This window comes from Cheilinus undulatus, linkage group 7 (genome assembly GCF_018320785.1).
Source record: "Cheilinus undulatus linkage group 7, ASM1832078v1, whole genome shotgun sequence".
NCBI lineage: Eukaryota > Metazoa > Chordata > Actinopteri > Labriformes > Labridae > Cheilinus > Cheilinus undulatus.
This window is the reverse complement of record NC_054871.1, coordinates 3,630,851-3,648,703: the sequence shown is the minus strand read 5'-3', so window position 1 is coordinate 3,648,703 and position 17,853 is coordinate 3,630,851. Positions and strand designations below refer to the sequence as shown.

Here is a 17,853-nt window from a genome sequence, read left to right as displayed (position 1 = left end):
AATAAAAGCGAACATTATTAGTAATTTTAATTTTCGAAGTAGTATTGTATTTTTTTTGTTGTTGTTGTTTTATCTTTACCCCTATTCTTGTTTTTATGTGTTATTTCATCAGTTATTAAAAGACAGATATAAAGACTAGAGACATAAAGGTCAATGCAAGTCTAAAAAATTTAAAAGCATGACATCAATACACAAAGGCCTTATTTTCTTTGTAATCTCTTATATTTAACATTTGAAAATCTCTTGACTACAAACGTGACCATTCTGACTGAGCTCCAGAGATCCTATGTGGAGATGGGGCAAAAGTCCAGAAGGACAACCATCACTGCAGCCCTCCAGGTCTCTGGAGAGACCAGTAAAAGGACCATGATGGTCCCCAGCCTGACTAAGCTGGAGAGGATTTGGAAAGAATATTGGCAGAAATACATGTGTCAATTTTAGATTATTTTTCAAAATATATTTTCAAAAAATTCTAAAATTCCATTTTCATTTTGTCATAATGGGGTAATGAGTGCAGATTAATAAGAATAAAAATGAAGGGGTCCGAATACTTTCTAGATGGACTTTATATGGGGAAGGTTAAATAAATAAAGCAAAACTATACAGGATAATATAAAGTATTTTAGCTCTAAATATAATTATATTTTCTTGTACATTTTTCTTGTGTTTACATGTATTTTTTATTCATAATCACTTGTCCTCTAGTGCAGTGGTTCCCAAAGTGGGGGTCACGAGACACCAAAGGGGGGTTGCGGGATGTTTTCCAAAGTAACAAAGAGAAATTTTATATGATTTAAAGCAGCAAAGTTTGCCCATTATTGTAAAAGTGTTGATAAATTAGTTAATTTAAATTTTAAAAAGTAATATTTTTGCTTAGATATAAGTAAAATGTGCAAAAATGACCTAAAATGTAAATTTGTACACAATACTTTGTGCAACATCATATGCTTTAATCAGATAATGTCCAGGGAAGGTGGGGGTCCCTTGTCTCTAACACTGTTATATTCAGGGTCACAGCCTGAAAAGTTTGGGAACCCCTGCTCTAGTGTAAGATAAAATAACGATACCACCACATTTAGTGTGAAAACATTGGAAGCATATTTGGTCATTTTCAAAGTAATAATCTCTAAACAAGCTTAAACCATATAGAAATAATTTAGTTAACCAAAAGTCATCAAGCTCTACCACAGAGAACAATAGTGGAGTTATGATTTAAGATAGCAAAGTGTAACAACATGGTAAGATAAGATGAGATATTCCTTCATTTGTCCCACAAGGGGAAATTCCAAAAATGTCAAACATCATTTGAGACAATGAGTAAATAAATTCAATAGAAATAGAGAGCAGAAATATAGTGTAAATAAGAGCATGCAATTAAAGACAATGAATAAATAAAAAATCTGAAATAAAAAAATGTTACAAATGATAAATAGTATGTACAAGCTGTTATGTACAGGTTGGATATATTGCAGACTGGACATGGTGCATGTTCATTACTCAATAAATAAATATCACCAAAATGAATGTTTTATATTTTAATATTTTTTAGATTCTTGCAGGACATAGCATGTTAAAAAATTCTTAAACCAAGAAAAATAAACTCAATTTAAAGTATTTTTTCTGTTGTTTGGAATTTACCAAAGGGGCATCATAGCACAGACTAAGAATTCACTGGCTTCACCACTTAAGTCTGCATACAGCAGAGGGCGCTCGTGTTACACTAAGCATCATTCCCAGTGGAAACTCATAAAAGCATATTTTTACAATAACAAATAAAGGGAAATAATGATAAGCAATTGTCATCAGTACTGTCAGTATTTCCTACACTATACTGAGTCCATGAACGCAACACAGAGGGTCAGCTGCATGTGTTGGATCCAACATGGCGGCCCCCAGGATGTCCACGGCGGCCCCTCTACCCGGCAGATGTGGTTTCTTCGTGGAGAAAAAGAACCGTTTCTGTAAAATGATCGTGGCCAAAGGAAAGGTGTACTGTGGAGAGCACGCGACCATGGTGAGATAACTGACTTAGACTGTTGAGGACAGGAGGGGAGAATAGATGACAACTAAAGTCTGAATCCGTGTTCGGTTTGATTTAAACGTTATTAGTTCTTTAGTTTATTGGTTAAAAATAACTAAAATGTGGCTGAAACTGAAAGGCATTCTATTCATAACATCAAGACTAAATTTGAAACAGCTGACAGTATTAACACGGCAGCAGACAACTCCAGATAAACATCAAGACTCAGAGATCAATTTAAAGTAAAGGTTGGTCTTAAAACTGGTTCATCCATGTGTTTGTCTTTAAGGACCAAAGAAAGAGAGAAAGCCGGCTCTCGATCAGCTGTTCTTAGTGACATCACTCCATCATTGTGACCCTGGAAAAGGCGTACCTGAGCAGACGTGGTCGTCTTTCTTCCCCCTTGTAGAGTCAGGGCTGTTGGGTTCACTGAAAAATAAACACGCCTGAAACATGTTTGAGCTTCAGAGTGAAACTTAAACAAGCTGAAGACAGAGCCGTCGTGTCAGTGTGAACACAGAGCTGAGAACAACAAACTCAGACTTCACTCTCTCTTTAGGAAGTCATCGTTTACTGATAATGGGATGATCTGATTTTTGATTTATTAGTATTAGATGTCATGAATTAAGACTTTGAGCTGAACATTCTGATTTGTCCAGTCTGTACACCTGCTGAGGTCAGGTGAGCTGTGATGTCACGATCTCCTATTTAACAGCTTCCTGCTTTTAGGAGGGCGGAGTCAGCAGGAGGATCGTGTGTCCTTTAGACCCCAAACAGTGAGTCAATCAATCATAATTGATCAGTCAACCAACCAATCAATTTATTCTGATCTAATGATGACGTGTGTTTTTGTTTCAGTACTGTGAGTGAGGATAAGCTGGACAAACACCTGAAGAAGTGTAACTCCAGAGAGAAGCCCAAACCTGTAAGACATCAGGCTGCATTCACTGTCCCTCACGGTGCTGCGCTCACTGTCCTTTACTGTGCTGCATTTACTGTCCCTCGCTGTGCTGTATTTACTGTCCTTTACTGTGCTGCGTTTACTGTGACACACTATGCTGCGTTAACTGTCCCCTCACTGTGCTGCATTCACTGACCCTCACTGTGCTGCGTTCACTGTCCTTTACTGTGCTGCATTTACTGTCCCTCGCTGTGCTGTATTTACTGTCCTTTACTGTGCTGCATTTACTGTGACACACTATGCTGCGTTCACTGTCCCCTCACTGTGCTGCGTTATCTGTCCCTCACTGTGCTGCATTCACTGACCCTCATTGTGTTACGTTAACTGTCCCTGACTGTGCTGCATTTACTGTCCCACGCTGTGCTGCGTTCACTGTCCCTCATTGTGCTGCATTCACTGTCCCTCACTGTGCTGCATTCACTGTCCCTCACTGTGCTGTGTTTACTGTCCCTCACTGTGCTGCATTCACTGTCCCTCACTGTGCTGTGTTTACTGTCCCTCACTGTGCTGCATTCATTGTCCCTCACTGTGCTGCATTATCTGTCGCTCACTGTGCTGCGTTAACTGTCCCTCACTGTGCTGCATTCACTGTCCCTCACTGTGCTGTGTTTACTGTCCCTCACTGTGCTGCGTTATCTGTCGCTCACTGTGCTGTGTTTACTGCCTCTCACTGTGCTGTGTTTACTGTCCCTCTCTGTGCTTTGTATCTGTCCTTCACTGTGCTGCGTTCACTGTCCCTCACTGTGCTGCGTTTACTGTCACAGGTGTATTATGTGGAGAACATAAACACTGGATCAGCTGATGGTGATGAGACACTGCATCAGGTAACTGTAGCTTCATCTTAGCCGGGGGTTTTTGCAGACTGTAGAACTCAGGATAAAAAATCCCTAACTGTGGGTTTTCTTTGAGTTATATTACCAGTTTCTGGTCCTGAATGCATCATCTTCTTTTTTTTTTTTTTTTTTTTTTTTTTTTTGCTTATTTGTTAAAAAAACATCTAATCTATATAAAATTATAATTAAATCATGTTAGAATATTAGTTTAATATGTTTAAAGATGAAGTTATAAAATCATGAAACCCAGAGATAAGAGACTTCAGATGAGTAAAAAAGTGTAATTAATTCATTTAATGACTCAGTATCATTACTGAATACCAGTATTTGGTAAATTAAAATTCAGCATTTGTCTTGAAATCATAAAACAAAACACTGAGTACATTTTAATGTTTCTGATATAAAGGTAAAAAAGTCAGATTTTGGGAAAAAAAACCTCACCCTCAGTCCACATTTCTCTAGAGCCACATGTGGTTAAGAATCACTGATGTAGAGTATCAATCAGGCTTGATGCTGAACTGATAAACCTCTGTTTGTGTTTCAGGTGAGCCTGTCTGAGCTCAGTCGCTCTCAGCTGGAGTCTTTGCTGGACAAACTGAAGGCAGGGGTCAAAGGTCAGACTTATGTTTTTACCGTATGCAACTTAAAAAATACCCTGAAAAAATTAGACACCTTCACCTCTGTGGTGTTTAATAAGAACATTGGTGATGATGACGATGATGATGATGATTTTGTTTCAGGGTTGCAGTGTGATGTGGAGGACAGCGTTCTGTCTCATCCCATCGTCCAGGAGGAACTAAACAACCCTAAGAATGGAGACTCCGCCCACAAACACCTGAAGCAACAGGTACACACCTGAATTCCTAACCCAGTGATATTTACAACAATTAAGAGCAACTTACTTGCAACGGTTGGAGTGATTTGAATCAAGAAAAACATACAGCCAATTTAAAAAAACATTGGAAAAACAACAGAAACGCTGAAATATGCTGCAAAAGCTTGAACTGCTCCTTTCTCACCTGTCAGGTGTGTTCAGTCTTCTATCTTAGGTAACCTGGAGGCCCAAGGGCTGCTGGGAAGGGGGCGGTGCTTCATAGAGTTTGGAGCGGGTCGAGGGAAACTGTCTCACTGGATCCATGAAGCCCTGAAGACCCCAGACCATCAGAAGACCCCTGATGAGCTTCAGATGCTGCTGGTGGAGCGCTGCAGTACTCGCTTCAAGGTAAGAAAACCTCAGCACTCCTGATCCCCATCTCTACTGCTCTCTAGCTCCACCTTCTTTTGTTGCCAGTCGTTTCTGGTGCAAAGAACTGGCCCTGTATTGGGAGTCAAGGTCTTCTATTTTTGTTGCTATGGTATCAAACAGGTGTCAGTACTGTTTGGTTTGAGCCAGATTCACATCAAAGTTTAAATTCTGTTACCATGAAGCCCTGATATGGTCTGATCTGGTCTGATCTGGTTTTGGTCCAGGTGGACGGAAAGCATCAGGATTCTGGGGTTGAGTTTGAGCGGCTGCAGGTGGACATTCAGCACCTGGACTTGAGTAAGACCCGCTCACCTGGACTCTGTGAGTTCTGGTTGTGGTTGAACATCCTGGTTCTGGTTGTGGTCTGACTGTGGGTGTTTGCAGGTCGGGTCCAGATGCTGAAGCTGAAGAAGCTCCCTCTGGTGGGCGTGGGGAAACACCTGTGCGGGGCGGCTACAGGTGAGATGTTCAGTAAATCCTGTTGCATGATGCAGATGTAGATCAGGTCTGAACCAGACCCCACTGAACAAGTTTAATGGCCCTAGTCCTGGTCTCTATTTCAGATCTTGCTCTGCGCTGTTTGTTGGTGACTCCAGGACCCAAAGACGAGACTGAACCGCCCCCCAAACGCCTCAAAACCTCAGAACCACAGCCAGCTGATCCACAGTCTGATTCAGGAGATCCTCCTGAGCCTGGTCCTGATGCAGACTCGGGTCCTGGTCCAGTGCAGGGTCTAGCTGTAGCTCTCTGCTGCCACCATCGGTGCGAGTGGCGTCACTACGTGGGTCAGCAGTTCTTCCTCCAGCGAGGACTCGGTCCTGAGGAGTTCTCAGCTTTCTGCCGAATGTCCAGCTGGGCCACATGTGGTCTCAGACCGACCAGTCAGGAGCTCCGGCAGAGAGAAGATGACGAGCACGAACCAGCAGAGGAGACAGACGCCGTGAACAGGTAAAGATTGGACCTTTGACCTTTCCACATCTGCTAATATTTAAAAGTTTTCATCTTTAAAAGACGTCCATAGAAGCTGTTCGACCTTAAAACACATTCCTGATGTTCTGCTTCCTTCCTCCATAGCTTCTTGTCGTCCTCTGAGCGCGAGCACATCGGGCGTCTCTGTAAACGTCTGATCGACGCCGGCAGACTTCACTTCCTGCAGACCAGAGGGTTTGAGGGTAAACTGTGTCGATACGCGGACGCTCAGGTGACTCTGGAGAACGTGCTGCTGACCGCCGTCCCCTCGTCTCCATCCTGACGGACTATCGCTCTCTGAGACCATTTTTATTTTATTTTGAAAGAAAATCACCCAATGAGTTTATGTTTAAAAGTTTGTACAAATATTTGTATTAAAGTTTGTCATGTGTTCAGTCTGTTTTTTTTATTTCAGTGTGATGAAGAACAACATGAAACAGGTTTAAACACTCAACAGTCTGGATTAATACAGCGTTTATCACTAACGTGTTCACATTGAAAGTCCTTCTTCTTCTATTGATTCATTTTTACACTCCAGCCTCAGAAACAGATGTGAACATTTAAAGTGTCTACAAAGCAGACATGAGAGTCTTCTCCTCTGATTTAAAACCTGTAGCTTTGAAGGAAAAGTCCAGAAGAAGAAAATCAGCAATTATTTTATTGTGAAGAGTCGTCGTCATTCGGCTCTGAAACAGAAATACAATGTCAGATTTTCACGTCTAAACATAGAAATATATTTAAACAACAATGATAATATTAATAATTATAATATGATGATGACGGTGGTTAGAATGATGATGATGATGATGATTGTTGATTAACATGTGGCATGTTAAAACAGTAACCTTCATGCACGCTCACATTTGATGCATGTCAGGATCCTGGCAATGCTGCAAAAGGGGCTGCAGCATCGATGCCCACTGGACACAGAAAGGTTTACCAGCTGTGCACCGCCACATTAAGTGATAGGGTCAGTATCAGAGTAGCCAAGTGAATCATGGGTATTAACAGATGGACCTATGGCAGATATTTGATGTCATCACACAGAAGGAATGAGACAGTTTTCACCCTGCGTGTAAAGGTGAAAGGAACTTCCTGGTCAGTGGAGAGAAACAGACTTTTGTGACGTGCAAGAGTTATGTCCAATAAGTTGTAAGCAGAACTTTTTTTTCTCTACAACGTCCATCCAACCATCTTCTTCCACTTATCCAGGGCCAGGTGTGGTGGTAGCAGGTTGAGCAAGTCAACCCAGACATCCTCCTCCTGGAGGTCAAGGTCTATTTGAATGATCAAGGTACCATTAGGGAAGAGGGCACTTGTGAAATTTATTCAGAAGGGTAATCGTGTATATATGTTACTGGATCAGAGAGAATCAAGTTGGCAAATGAAGAATTTCATTTTGGCCTAATTTTTTGGCACTTTTAGCATATATATCTCACAGAAATAATGCAGTTGAAGTCCAAAAATCTCCAGTAGGCCAAAGCACCAGATTATGACATTACCTCTTTCAAATGTCATGCCACTAGAGAGTTTTTAGGACAAAATAAGAGAGATTTTAGTAAAAAATATCCAGGCGAAATCCCCTCTTGTGTCACTTGGACACAATTTGGCACAATATCTGCCATTTGAAAAATCTCAGGTATCAAACTTTTTTTTAACTTATGTAATGTTTTAGGTGGTCACTGCTTCATGGAATTGTTTTTTCCCCCACTCACCCAGACCTCCATATAGTTCCCTTTCAAAGGAAGTCTTACAAAGGAACTAAAGTTTGACACCAAGAAGAGCAGATTTATTTTCAATTTCACAAAAACAACCACAAAATAAAGTTCAGAAAACTAAAAAAAACTGTTGAAACAAATGGACACTGCACAAACATGACTAGAATTTTCAGTAAAGGTGTGTAGGTTAAAAAAAAATGTTGTAGCTGAGCTTCTTCTGTTTAATTTGATGTGCAACATGACAATTTTTGTGCAAAAATAGAGTGCACAAAGCAAGTTTGATTGGATCAAGGCGAGCAGGACCAAATTTGGTCCCGCTAGAGCTTAAGAGTAACCCCAAAAGGTAAAATAGTCCGCTGTTGACATGCTATTCTTGCGGAACTTGCGATTCTCCTGTGATCTCTTCCTGCTGAACAGGACTGCGCGCCACAGCGCAGTGCTCTAGACTCACTTCCAGTGGGCGAGGTTGCTCGCCTTCGGTCGGACCAATCCTAGGGCGCTTCGGTGCACGGCGCAGTCATCTTATGTGGAAATTGTGGGTAAGGCTGAGCCCAGCCACCCTCGGGAGAATTCTCATTTCGGCTGCTTGTATCCGCGATCTCATTCTTTTGGTCGTTACCCAGAGTTCATGACTATAGGTGAGGGTTGGGAGGTAGATCGACCTGTAAATCAAAAGATTTGCCTTCCGGCTCAGCTCCCTCTTCACTACAACGGCCCGCTTCAATGCCCACAGTACTTCTGATGCTGCACCGATCTACCTGACAATCACACGCTTCCTTTTACCCTCACTCATGAACAAGACCCCAAGATACTTGAACTCCTTCACCTGAGGCAGAGACTCCCTCCCCACTCAGAAGGAGTACTCCACCGTTTTCCAGCAAAGAACCATGCCTCGGATTTGGAGGTGCTGACTCTCATCCCAACTGCTTCAAACTCAGCAGCAAACCGCTGAAGAAGCCAAAGAACCACGTCATCTGCAAAAAGCAAAGATGGTGCTGTGGTCCCAGCACCAGAAACCCTCCACACCTCCAGCTGACGCCTTACAACGTATTTAAAGAAGAGATTTTCAGTAATATTATTTAAACCATGTTTGGTTTTCATCGCTTAAATTTAGGATGGACCGGGTTTTTGTCAGACTTTATTGGGCCTTCTCTGACGCTGGGCCCCAGAAAGCGTCCCCTCTCGTCTCCTCTCATGGCAGCCTCTTTGAATAGATAGTAAAACTGAACACAGAGAGACTGTTAGCTTAGTAAGCATATATCTGAGTATGCAGTAGTAATGTGTAGGCTGTGGTTTTAGACCCAGCTGTTTCACAAAACTTGTTTTTATGCCACTTCCTTGCTGGCCTGGAAGTTCCACTGAGAGCTCCAATGCATTGTGGGGCTGGTAAGTACAACCACTATGCTCCCATCTGGGGATTTCTTGCATTCAGAAAACTGTATCATACTGCAAACTCAATGTAACATCAAATTTAGTACGACAAGTAGAGGAGCGGGCCATTCAGACGCAGCTAACGCTCCATGGGACAGAGAGAGGAAGGATGGAGCTCTATGTTCCAGACGATATCAGAGAATAACCACAGGGTGAGCAGCACAAAACATGAATGAGGTACAACAACAGAACAGCAGCTTCCTGTAGAAGTTTATGCTTCAGGAAAATTCAGTGCAAATATTCTACATCTTGTAGCTTTAACAAAAATAGTGCAAAGAGTTTCCCAACCTCTGGGTGTAGGCCCCTGTGAGGTTCACAGCAGGATTAAGTGGATTAGAGGAATAATAATGGTCTGTTTCCAGACTTTTCTCTTATGAAACAGATTAGAGGCAGATTAAATCCTCTGAGCATCGCTGCAACTCTGGTGGACCAACAGTTTTTATAAAACACTTCAACTAAACTTCATTAGCATGAGTGCAGGCTCAGCTGCACTTTTCTTAAGTATAAAAATAGATTCATGTGTTTTAGATAATACCGTCAGGACATACACGGCTTTTAAAAATGCATCAAATAGACATTAGGGTCTCTCTCACTGACCCCCATTTCTCCTTTGCAGCCATCATTTCCTGTTTGATCTCCACCCAGCTGTTCTGTTGGTGTTGTCCGTGCCTGTTCCAACATTTCTGTGCCTCTATGCTGGCCTCGCAGAGCTGATGGATCATCCAGATTCTACGTCTGCCATCAGGTGGCTCCATCCCGCAAAGCAGGGGTGTCAAACTCGAGGCCCGGGGGCCATATCCGGCCCATGGAATGATTATATCCAGCCCACAAGATCATATCATGTTTGTATTTTAAATGGCCCACCAGGATGAGGTCTGCAGATTTCCTCCAGTATAAAAATGTAAACTTCAACTTGATTATTTTAAATATCCTTGTTAAGCCATAAAAATCTGACAAAGGAAAGAGTAAGAAATATATAAAAAATAAAAAATGTGAGGAAAGAAATTAATTTGTGTTTTTATTTCATATTTCTAATTTTGCTTCTCAAGGTTACGACTCAAACTTATGATTTTGACTTTTCATTTCATGCTTTGACCTTTTTCAACTCAGAATATGGACTTTATATATCACAATTTATCTTTTAGATTCACAATTTTTAATTTTAAGTCATATTTTGACTTTTTCAACTCCTTACTTTGGCTTTTTAATCCCATATTTTGACTTTAAAACTCATGTTTTCAATTTTTTTTTATACTTTCACATTTTAAATGGATAATTTATACTTTTTACATTATATTTTGACCTTTTAAACTCCCAATTTTAAATCAAAGTCATATTTTTAACTGTTTAAATCATTATTTTGAATCCTAGCTCATATTTTGACATTTTCAACTCCTAATCTTGGCTTTTTAATCCCATATTTTGACCTCTAAGACTCACAATTCAAAATTTTAAGTCATATATTGACTTTTAAACTCATGATTTCAATTTTTTTTTCTAATACACTGCCTTGCCAAAAAAAAGGTCGCCACCAAAAAAAGGTCACACACTCTAATATTTCGTCGGACCGCCTTTAGCTTTGATTACAGCACACATTCACTGTGGCATTGTTTTGATAAGCTTCTGCAATGTCACAAGATTTATTTCCATCCAGTGTTGCATTAATTTTAATATTGTTGGTGGGAGAGTCTGACCACTGCACAAAGCCTTCTCCAGCACATCCCAAAGATTCTCAATGGGGTTAAGGTCTGGACTCTGTGGTGGCCAATCCATGTGTGAAAATGATGTCTCATGCTCCCTAAACCACTCTTTCACAATTTGAGCCCGATGAATCCTGGCATTGTCATCTTGGAATATGCCCGTGCCATTAGGGAAGAAAAAAATCAATTGTTTAAGAAATGAGAAGTTACTCATTGCATCAACTGGGGTAAAATAACTTGTCGTTGATTTCAACTTTCTCCATATTTGCTCTTTAAAAACATTTTTTTCTATTTTTAATATCATATTCTGATCTTTTGGTCTAACAAGTTGGAATTTTTATCTCAGATTTGAGCCTTTTAACTTATCATTTTTACTTTTTTGAATTTCCAAATGATTTATCATCAGTGCTGTTTTTTTCATATAAAATGAGGTTGACAGTTATGGTTAAATGTTGACCCTGTTAGGCTCTCAGGTTAGACCTGAATCCAGAATCCGGCCCCTGCTGTGATTGAGTTTGACACCCCTGCTGCAAAGCTTCAAGCTGACATGCATGTTCCCAATCAGAGAATAACCGGACCAATCAGCTTCAGAGTTGCACCCCCGCTAACTTCTTCAACTTGCAGTCGGTTTAGCTAGACACCCATAGCCCCCGCCTCTCTCTCCTCAAATGATGCTGATTGGTCGGGTCATTCTCTGACCAGGAACAAGCCAATCAGCTTGAAGCTTTGTAAGACAGCACCACCTGATGACAGACATGGAATCTGGATAATCCAGGTGCATGCAAGATTACCTTTTTGACCCACAACTGCACTTTCACTTCATGTACTGCATCATTTATCAAACACATCGATAAATCAGAGAACGGAGCCGAGACTAAACTTACAGGAAGAAGAGAACAGATCCTCTGAACTTTTCCTTCCCAGTTAATCTTGTATGTTAATGATGGAGGTGAAGATGAGTCTCATGCTGCACTGAAAACGTCTCACATATAAAATCAAACAGATTCACTCTGAGTCAGCGTTTCACTGTCAGTCTTTGTTAATATGTTAGATGAAGGTTAAAGGAGTTAAACTCTCGTCGGTCTGTGCTGATACTAACGCTTGACACAGTGTATGTTGAGCACGGCGTACGCTCTCTTCCTAGATTCCTGGATGTACATCTGCATGAACTCTCGTCCAAACATCTCCCTGTCATCCTCCTCATCGTCATCCTCACCCTCCTCGTCCTCACGCTTTGTCGCTCTGCATGGCAGTGTCACATCAAGAGTGAGAGGGTTGTCCCGGAAATTCACAAACCTGCAAGAGAAAAAACACATCATAGTTCACATGCCAGGCCAAAAGACGCTTGAAAGACGCTTTGGTGCATTTCCTACAGAGCGGTGAGGTGCTAACATACAAACACAGCTAGCACAAAGGGAGTACATTTGAACAAAATATCAACTGGAAGTGAGCAGCACAGACAGAACTGAGGACTCCACCGTTGTTGTTGTAGTCCACTTACCCACTCACACCCACTGACTGGATCCATAATGAGCATGGGTGTGAAGAGGAAACCCTATACTGCCAATTTACATGACAGTGTAAGGGAGTGTTTCTTAAATCTGTTTTCAGGTATCCAGAACGCCGTTGCTGTGCAGACGAACGGCCAAAATACAAAAAAGTTGGCTGGAATTGTTCCATATCCCTGGCCTTAGAAAACGTGTAGGAGCTGTCTGCATTTTTTTTACAACTTAAAAAAAAAAAGAATGTCCAATTGTCCAATTGATCAGGTTCCAGTCTATTATGATCCGCACCAGAATCATCCATCTACACTGCTTGTTCCAGGATGCCTGAGCTGATCCCAACTATCAATGGTTAGGGTGCACCCTGGACCAGTAACATAAAGAGACAAATTCACAGCCAAGTCACAACGACGGGCAATTCAGAGTCAGCGCTTAACCTCATTAGCATGTCTTTGATCTGTTGGAGGAAGCTGGAGTACCCCGAGAACCCACACATGCACATGAAGAACCCACAAATGCACATAAGGAACCCACACATGCAGGAGAAGAACCCACACATGCATGAGAAGAACCCACACATGCAGGACAAGAACCCACACATGCATGAGAAGAACCCACACATGCAGGAGAAGAACCCACACATTCATGAGAAGAACCCACACATGCATGAGAAGAACCCACACATGCAGGAGAAGAACCCACACATTCATGAGAAGAACCCACACATGCATGAGAAGAACCCACACATGCATGAGAAGAACCCACACATGCACATGGAGAACCCACACATGCACATGAAGAACCCACACATGCAGGAGAAGAACCCACACATGCATGAGAAGAACCCACACATTCATGAGAAGAACCCACACATTCATGAGAAGAACCCACAAATGCACATAAGGAACCCACACATGCAGGAGAAGAACCCACACATGCACATGGAGAACCCACACATGCACATGAAGAACCCACACATGCATGAGAAGAACCCACACATGCATGAGAAGAACCCACACATGCATGAGAAGAACCCACACATGCATGAGAAGAACCCACACATGCACATGAAGAACCCACACATGCACATGGAGAACCCACACATGCACATGAAGAACCCACACATGCATGCTAAGAACCCACACATTCATGAGAAGAACCCACACATGCATGAGAAGAACCCACACATTCATGAGAAGAACCCACACATGCATGAGAAGAACCCACACATGCATGCTAAGAACCCACACATTCATGAGAAGAACCCACACATGCATGAGAAGAACCCACACATTCATGAGAAGAACCCACACATGCATGCTAAGAACCCACACATGCATGAGAAGAACCCACACATGCACTGAGAAAACAACTAACTCCACACAGAAACACTGTGTCCTGGATTGGAACTAGGGACTGTCCTGCTGTGAGGTCACATTACCAACCCCTTCACTGCAATGTTGCCCCCACTAGACTCATTATTCTCATTCATTCCATCAGAGAAAAAATGTCCACAGATATAGTCTGTTTTTTCTTCAGGCTAAATATCGTCAAAATAGGATCGTTGGTCCATGTCACCCAGCCTAAATGACCTGCTCACTGACCTGATGACTACTTCTTGACTGACCTGTTAAGACTTGTTTCCGACTCACTGACTGACCTGAGGTTGGACATGCCCTCCATCAGAGGGGGGATGTCTCGGAGTCGGTTGCTGCTGAGGACTAGCGTGTCGAGTTGAGCCATCCTAGTGATGTTGTCAGGGAGCCTCTCTAGTTGGTTCCTCTGCAGCCACAGCGTGTGAAGATTCTCCATCCTGGGGACAGACAGTGTTCATTGGCTGAGAGCAGGGAGGGGCGGGGCCATTGGTAATTTTGTTTAATGCAAAATATGACTAAAACATTTGTCAAATACCTTTAGTCAGCCAAATAATAAGCTAAAAATAGATACTCGATCAGAGAAGAACAGTTTAAAAAATACTAAGAAGAGAAAAAAAAGATTTACAGCCAAAAAGCACATGGGTGTTGTGCAGCCGTGGTAAGCTGGTCTGGTGTCAAAATCCACACTGGAAGCTACCTATCAAAGAAAATGTTAACTTCAACTATTGAGGGCAAAAATGACTAAAATATGACTCAAACATTCACGCATTTCATCCACGACAGTGACAACACATGTGGCTCTTCAATGTCTAAATTTGAAATGTTATTCCCCTAGAAAACTATAGAAAAGGGAAACTTTGACCTCAGAATTATCCATTGCAATTTGTTTCCCTCACTTATACAGTAGGCTTTAATTGTCAAACTTAATTGTCAACCTTTATTTTTTTCTTTATATTTCCATTGCCCTTATTTGCAATTTTTTGCAGTTTTTTACCCTTTTTGCCTCTTTTATCCTGCTTTTGGCAAATTGCATTTTTCCCTTGTTTGCCACTTTATGCCCATTTAAGGTGCCTCTTGCCATTACATGCCTTTTGTTAACATTTTCTTCACCTTTTTCCTGCTTTTTGCCAATTTTAATTATCTTTCACTCATTGTCCCCCACCTTTTTGCTGCTTTTTTGCCCATTTTAGTTATTTTTCACTTATTTCCTTTACCTTTTTCCTGCTTTTTGCCAATTTTAGTTCTTTTTCACTTATTTTCCCCCATCTTTTGCTGCTGTTTGCCAATTTTAGTCACTTTTTTAATCATCATCCCTTACCTTTTTGCTGCTTTTTGCCATTTTGTTCACTTTTCACCCATTTTTTGCTGCTTTTTTACCATTATTGCCAATTGTAAGTCATTTTTGTCACTTTTCACCCAGTTTTTGCCATTTTTTTCCTATTTTACCCCTGTTTACCCATTTTTGGCCACTTTTTTGCAGCCTTTTCAACTACTTTGCCAGCTTTAACTTCTTTTTATTGCCACTTTTCACCACTTTAATTGTGGCCCTTTAAAGGTATTTTTCAAAAATTTGGCTCTTTGGTTGAGCAGGGTTGAGTAACACTGATCTACGGTAAGATAGTGGTTAAATCTAAATTAGCTACCAACATCAACAGTGGGCGGGGCTTAGATATCTGCCCTGCTCACCTGTGGATGTCTTCAGGTAAGTGTTCCAGCTGGTTTCCTCCCATGTCCAGCCACTCCAGGGCGGGCAGAGCGACCACGCAGTCCGGCATACAGGTGAACTGGTTCATGGACAGGTCCAGGTGCTGCAGGTTCTTCAGGTTCATGAGCTGATTCAGAGAACAGAGCCCTCAGGTATGTGCAAAATTAACATTATTGTCTATTCATGCAGGCCTTTTAGATCGACGTGGCTCAGAGCTAAGATCAGTCTTGACCTGGTGGTAGCTTTTTGGTTAATTCATTTTTTTTAAAGTGGCGTGTGGTTTCATTCTGATCAGAAGTCTTTGGATAACCCCAGGGTTGTGTATGGGGTGGTGTATGGTAAGAGGGGCTTTGGAGGTGACATCTGTAGGTGGAATGAGGACGGAGGAGAGTGGACGTGGTTCCAGAGTAGCTCTGTGGACCAGGTGGTTTAAAATGATGTGTCAGCGTATTGATGCGGTGTACAGAGCTGGAGTATGAATGTGCATGGTTCGAGTAAGTGTCAGAAGGTGATGTCAGGGGCGGAGTATGGAGGTGGTCTGGACCTGGTCAGGTAGCTGGCTGAGGTCTCGGTTCATAGCCAGCTCCAGTCGCTCCAGACTCTGACAGCCACTCAGCTCCTCAGGAACATCATGGACTCTGTTGTAGCTCAGCAGGAGCTCTCTGAGCCGGGTCAGACTCCCTGAGACCAGAGCCAGGACAGAGAGGACAAAAGATCAGAGAGAGACCAGAACTTTACTCAAAACCTACTGATGTTTGCTCAACATGAATCTGGTTCTGCTTCAGCTGTCTGAAGGTTAAATGGAAGTTTTTCCCGCCACTGTAACTGGTCAATCGATCGACTGATTAATTGAAACATGAAGTGTGAGGACACTGACCGATCTGTTTAGGGATTTCTGCGATCCCGTTTCTGGATAGGTCGAGAACCAGAAGGTTCTGGAAGCTAGAGATGAAGGGAGGGATCTTCTGTAGCCCGGTCCGGTGGATCTGCCACTCCTGGACCTGATTGAGCTGAACCAGACAGCCAGGTAACACCTGGGGGGAGAGGAGGCAGTCAGATGAAGGTATAAACCCCTCTGAGCAGCCACTTCCTGTTTGGATAGTGTTACCTTCCATTCCTCATGTTCAATCCGGAGGATCAGACGCCCGTCTTCAGTCACTAGCTTCTGTTTGAGACGGGCCAGGACCGCCCGGTCCTCCCAGAACCCAACACCCAGCCTGAACCAGGGAACAAAAGACCAGTGATTTCTAATTTGCTGCTGTGGTATCAAACAGACTGGATTTTACTGGAATCAAAGTTTAAAGTTATGATTATCATGGGACTCTAAACTTAACAATCTTAACTTTCACATCCTGTGGTCCTAACCAATGAAAAAGCTCCCAGCAGAGCAGGGCGGAACCTGACCTGCCTGTAGGTCCGCCCCTGGCCTTCCTGCTCCTCTGCTCCTCCTCTTCCTGTTGGATCTTCTTGATCCTCGTCTCCCACAGAGCTTTGATGGAGCTGACCGAGCCGCACGCCACCACGCCCACCATGATGACCACTTCCTGTCAGATGTGTGATGTCACAGGTCACAGGTAGAAGGATAGGATGAGCTCTGACCTTTGACCTGCTTCTGAGTCCTCCAACCCACCATCCTGTCAGTCACAGGTATCACAAGTTTCAAAATAAAAGAAAAAAGTATAAACTTCGTTCACAGTAAATCACAAATCATGCATCAAAGAAGTCACAAGTGTGGGTGAGATAATATTGATTTTTAAAAATCTGATAACCTTTCTAGAACCAAACTGCAAAGAAAACTTCAGACTGAGGCGTATGAAGAAGGCCTGGGGTTTGATTTAGTTGAATAATTTCCTGGTCAGCAGATTTCTGCCTGAACACAGTCTTTAAATGTCAGTACACATCTCTGCTGCTGCTTTAAATATTATTGTACTATCATTAGAGAACACAGCAGCGCTGTTAGAGCTGTTACAGTGTTGTTAGTCACACTTATGTTCTGTGTTAAAGCAGTATGGTTATCTCAGTGTTCACCTTGTGTGCTGGTAGCAGCCGTAGTCGTCCATGCTGCGTCTCTGCAGCTGAAATCTGACCTCAGACCTCAGCCCCCCTGGGTAATTATAGCACCCAGGTCACATGACCAAAACACAGTCACATGACCATCCTGGTAGTATAAATAAATTCAAGGGACATAATATTTTAAGTAGCCTACTGAATTATCACTTCTGTTCCCAGGGGTGTTCATAGAGAATGGGGGGTCTAGTCCAGTGATTTTCAGCCTTTCTTTGTCCAAAGCACATCTGAGGTTAAGCCAGACTCTCCAGGGACACCATATTCATATCGACACAAAACAGACTCTTAAATAGTGTTACAGTCAAGGCCGTGCATAAGGGGGGAT

The 17,853-nt window shown here is 42.3% G+C and overlaps 2 protein-coding genes across 6 annotated transcripts; one reads left to right on the top strand and one right to left on the bottom strand.

The window, feature by feature from the left end:
- Nucleotides 1–1,860: 1,860 nt before the first annotated feature.
- On the top strand, nucleotides 1,861–6,424 carry trmt13 (tRNA methyltransferase 13 homolog). Of its 5 annotated transcripts, none has more exons than XM_041792217.1 (11): nucleotides 1,861–2,014; nucleotides 2,750–2,796; nucleotides 2,879–2,945; nucleotides 3,746–3,805; nucleotides 4,359–4,428; nucleotides 4,555–4,661; nucleotides 4,851–5,036; nucleotides 5,285–5,357; nucleotides 5,445–5,519; nucleotides 5,657–6,008; nucleotides 6,135–6,424. In XM_041792217.1, exons 1-11 carry the CDS (start codon nucleotides 1,883–1,885, stop codon nucleotides 6,310–6,312), a joined length of 1,347 nt encoding a protein of 448 aa, XP_041648151.1. In that variant the 5' UTR covers nucleotides 1,861–1,882; the 3' UTR covers nucleotides 6,313–6,424. The 5 variants fall into 5 exon arrangements, with proteins under 5 accessions (XP_041648151.1, XP_041648149.1, XP_041648150.1 ...); XM_041792215.1 differs by having other exon boundaries at nucleotides 5,624–6,008; XM_041792216.1 differs by having other exon boundaries at nucleotides 5,285–5,381.
- Nucleotides 6,425–6,466: 42 nt separating this feature from the next.
- lrrc39 (leucine rich repeat containing 39) lies at nucleotides 6,467–17,529 on the bottom strand. Its single transcript, XM_041792219.1, has 9 exons — nucleotides 17,490–17,529; nucleotides 16,866–17,095; nucleotides 16,570–16,678; nucleotides 16,339–16,495; nucleotides 16,006–16,142; nucleotides 15,443–15,588; nucleotides 14,041–14,193; nucleotides 11,978–12,174; nucleotides 6,467–6,715 (listed from the first exon to the last, which is right to left on the bottom strand). Exons 2-9 carry the CDS (start codon nucleotides 16,991–16,993, stop codon nucleotides 6,687–6,689), a joined length of 1,056 nt encoding a protein of 351 aa, XP_041648153.1. The 5' UTR covers nucleotides 16,994–17,095; nucleotides 17,490–17,529; the 3' UTR covers nucleotides 6,467–6,686.
- Between the last annotated feature and the right edge of the window lie 324 nt (nucleotides 17,530–17,853).

Coding starts and splice junctions, on each gene's coding strand:
- trmt13 (XM_041792214.1), top strand. CDS start 1,883: ATGGCGGCCCCCAGGATGTCCACGGCGGCCCCTCTACCCGGCAGATGT. Junction 2,015..2,749: donor GTGGAGAGCACGCGACCATG/GTGAGATAACTG, acceptor TCCTGCTTTTAG/GAGGGCGGAGTCAGCAGGAG. Junction 2,797..2,878: donor TGTCCTTTAGACCCCAAACA/GTGAGTCAATCA, acceptor TTTTTGTTTCAG/TACTGTGAGTGAGGATAAGC.
- lrrc39 (XM_041792219.1), bottom strand. CDS start 16,993: ATGGTGGGCGTGGTGGCGTGCGGCTCGGTCAGCTCCATCAAAGCTCTG. Junction 16,679..16,865: donor AGGGGCGGACCTACAGGCAG/GTCAGGTTCCGC, acceptor TCCCTGGTTCAG/GCTGGGTGTTGGGTTCTGGG. Junction 12,175..14,040: donor GAGGGCATGTCCAACCTCAG/GTCAGTCAGTGA, acceptor TTTCTCTTGCAG/GTTTGTGAATTTCCGGGACA.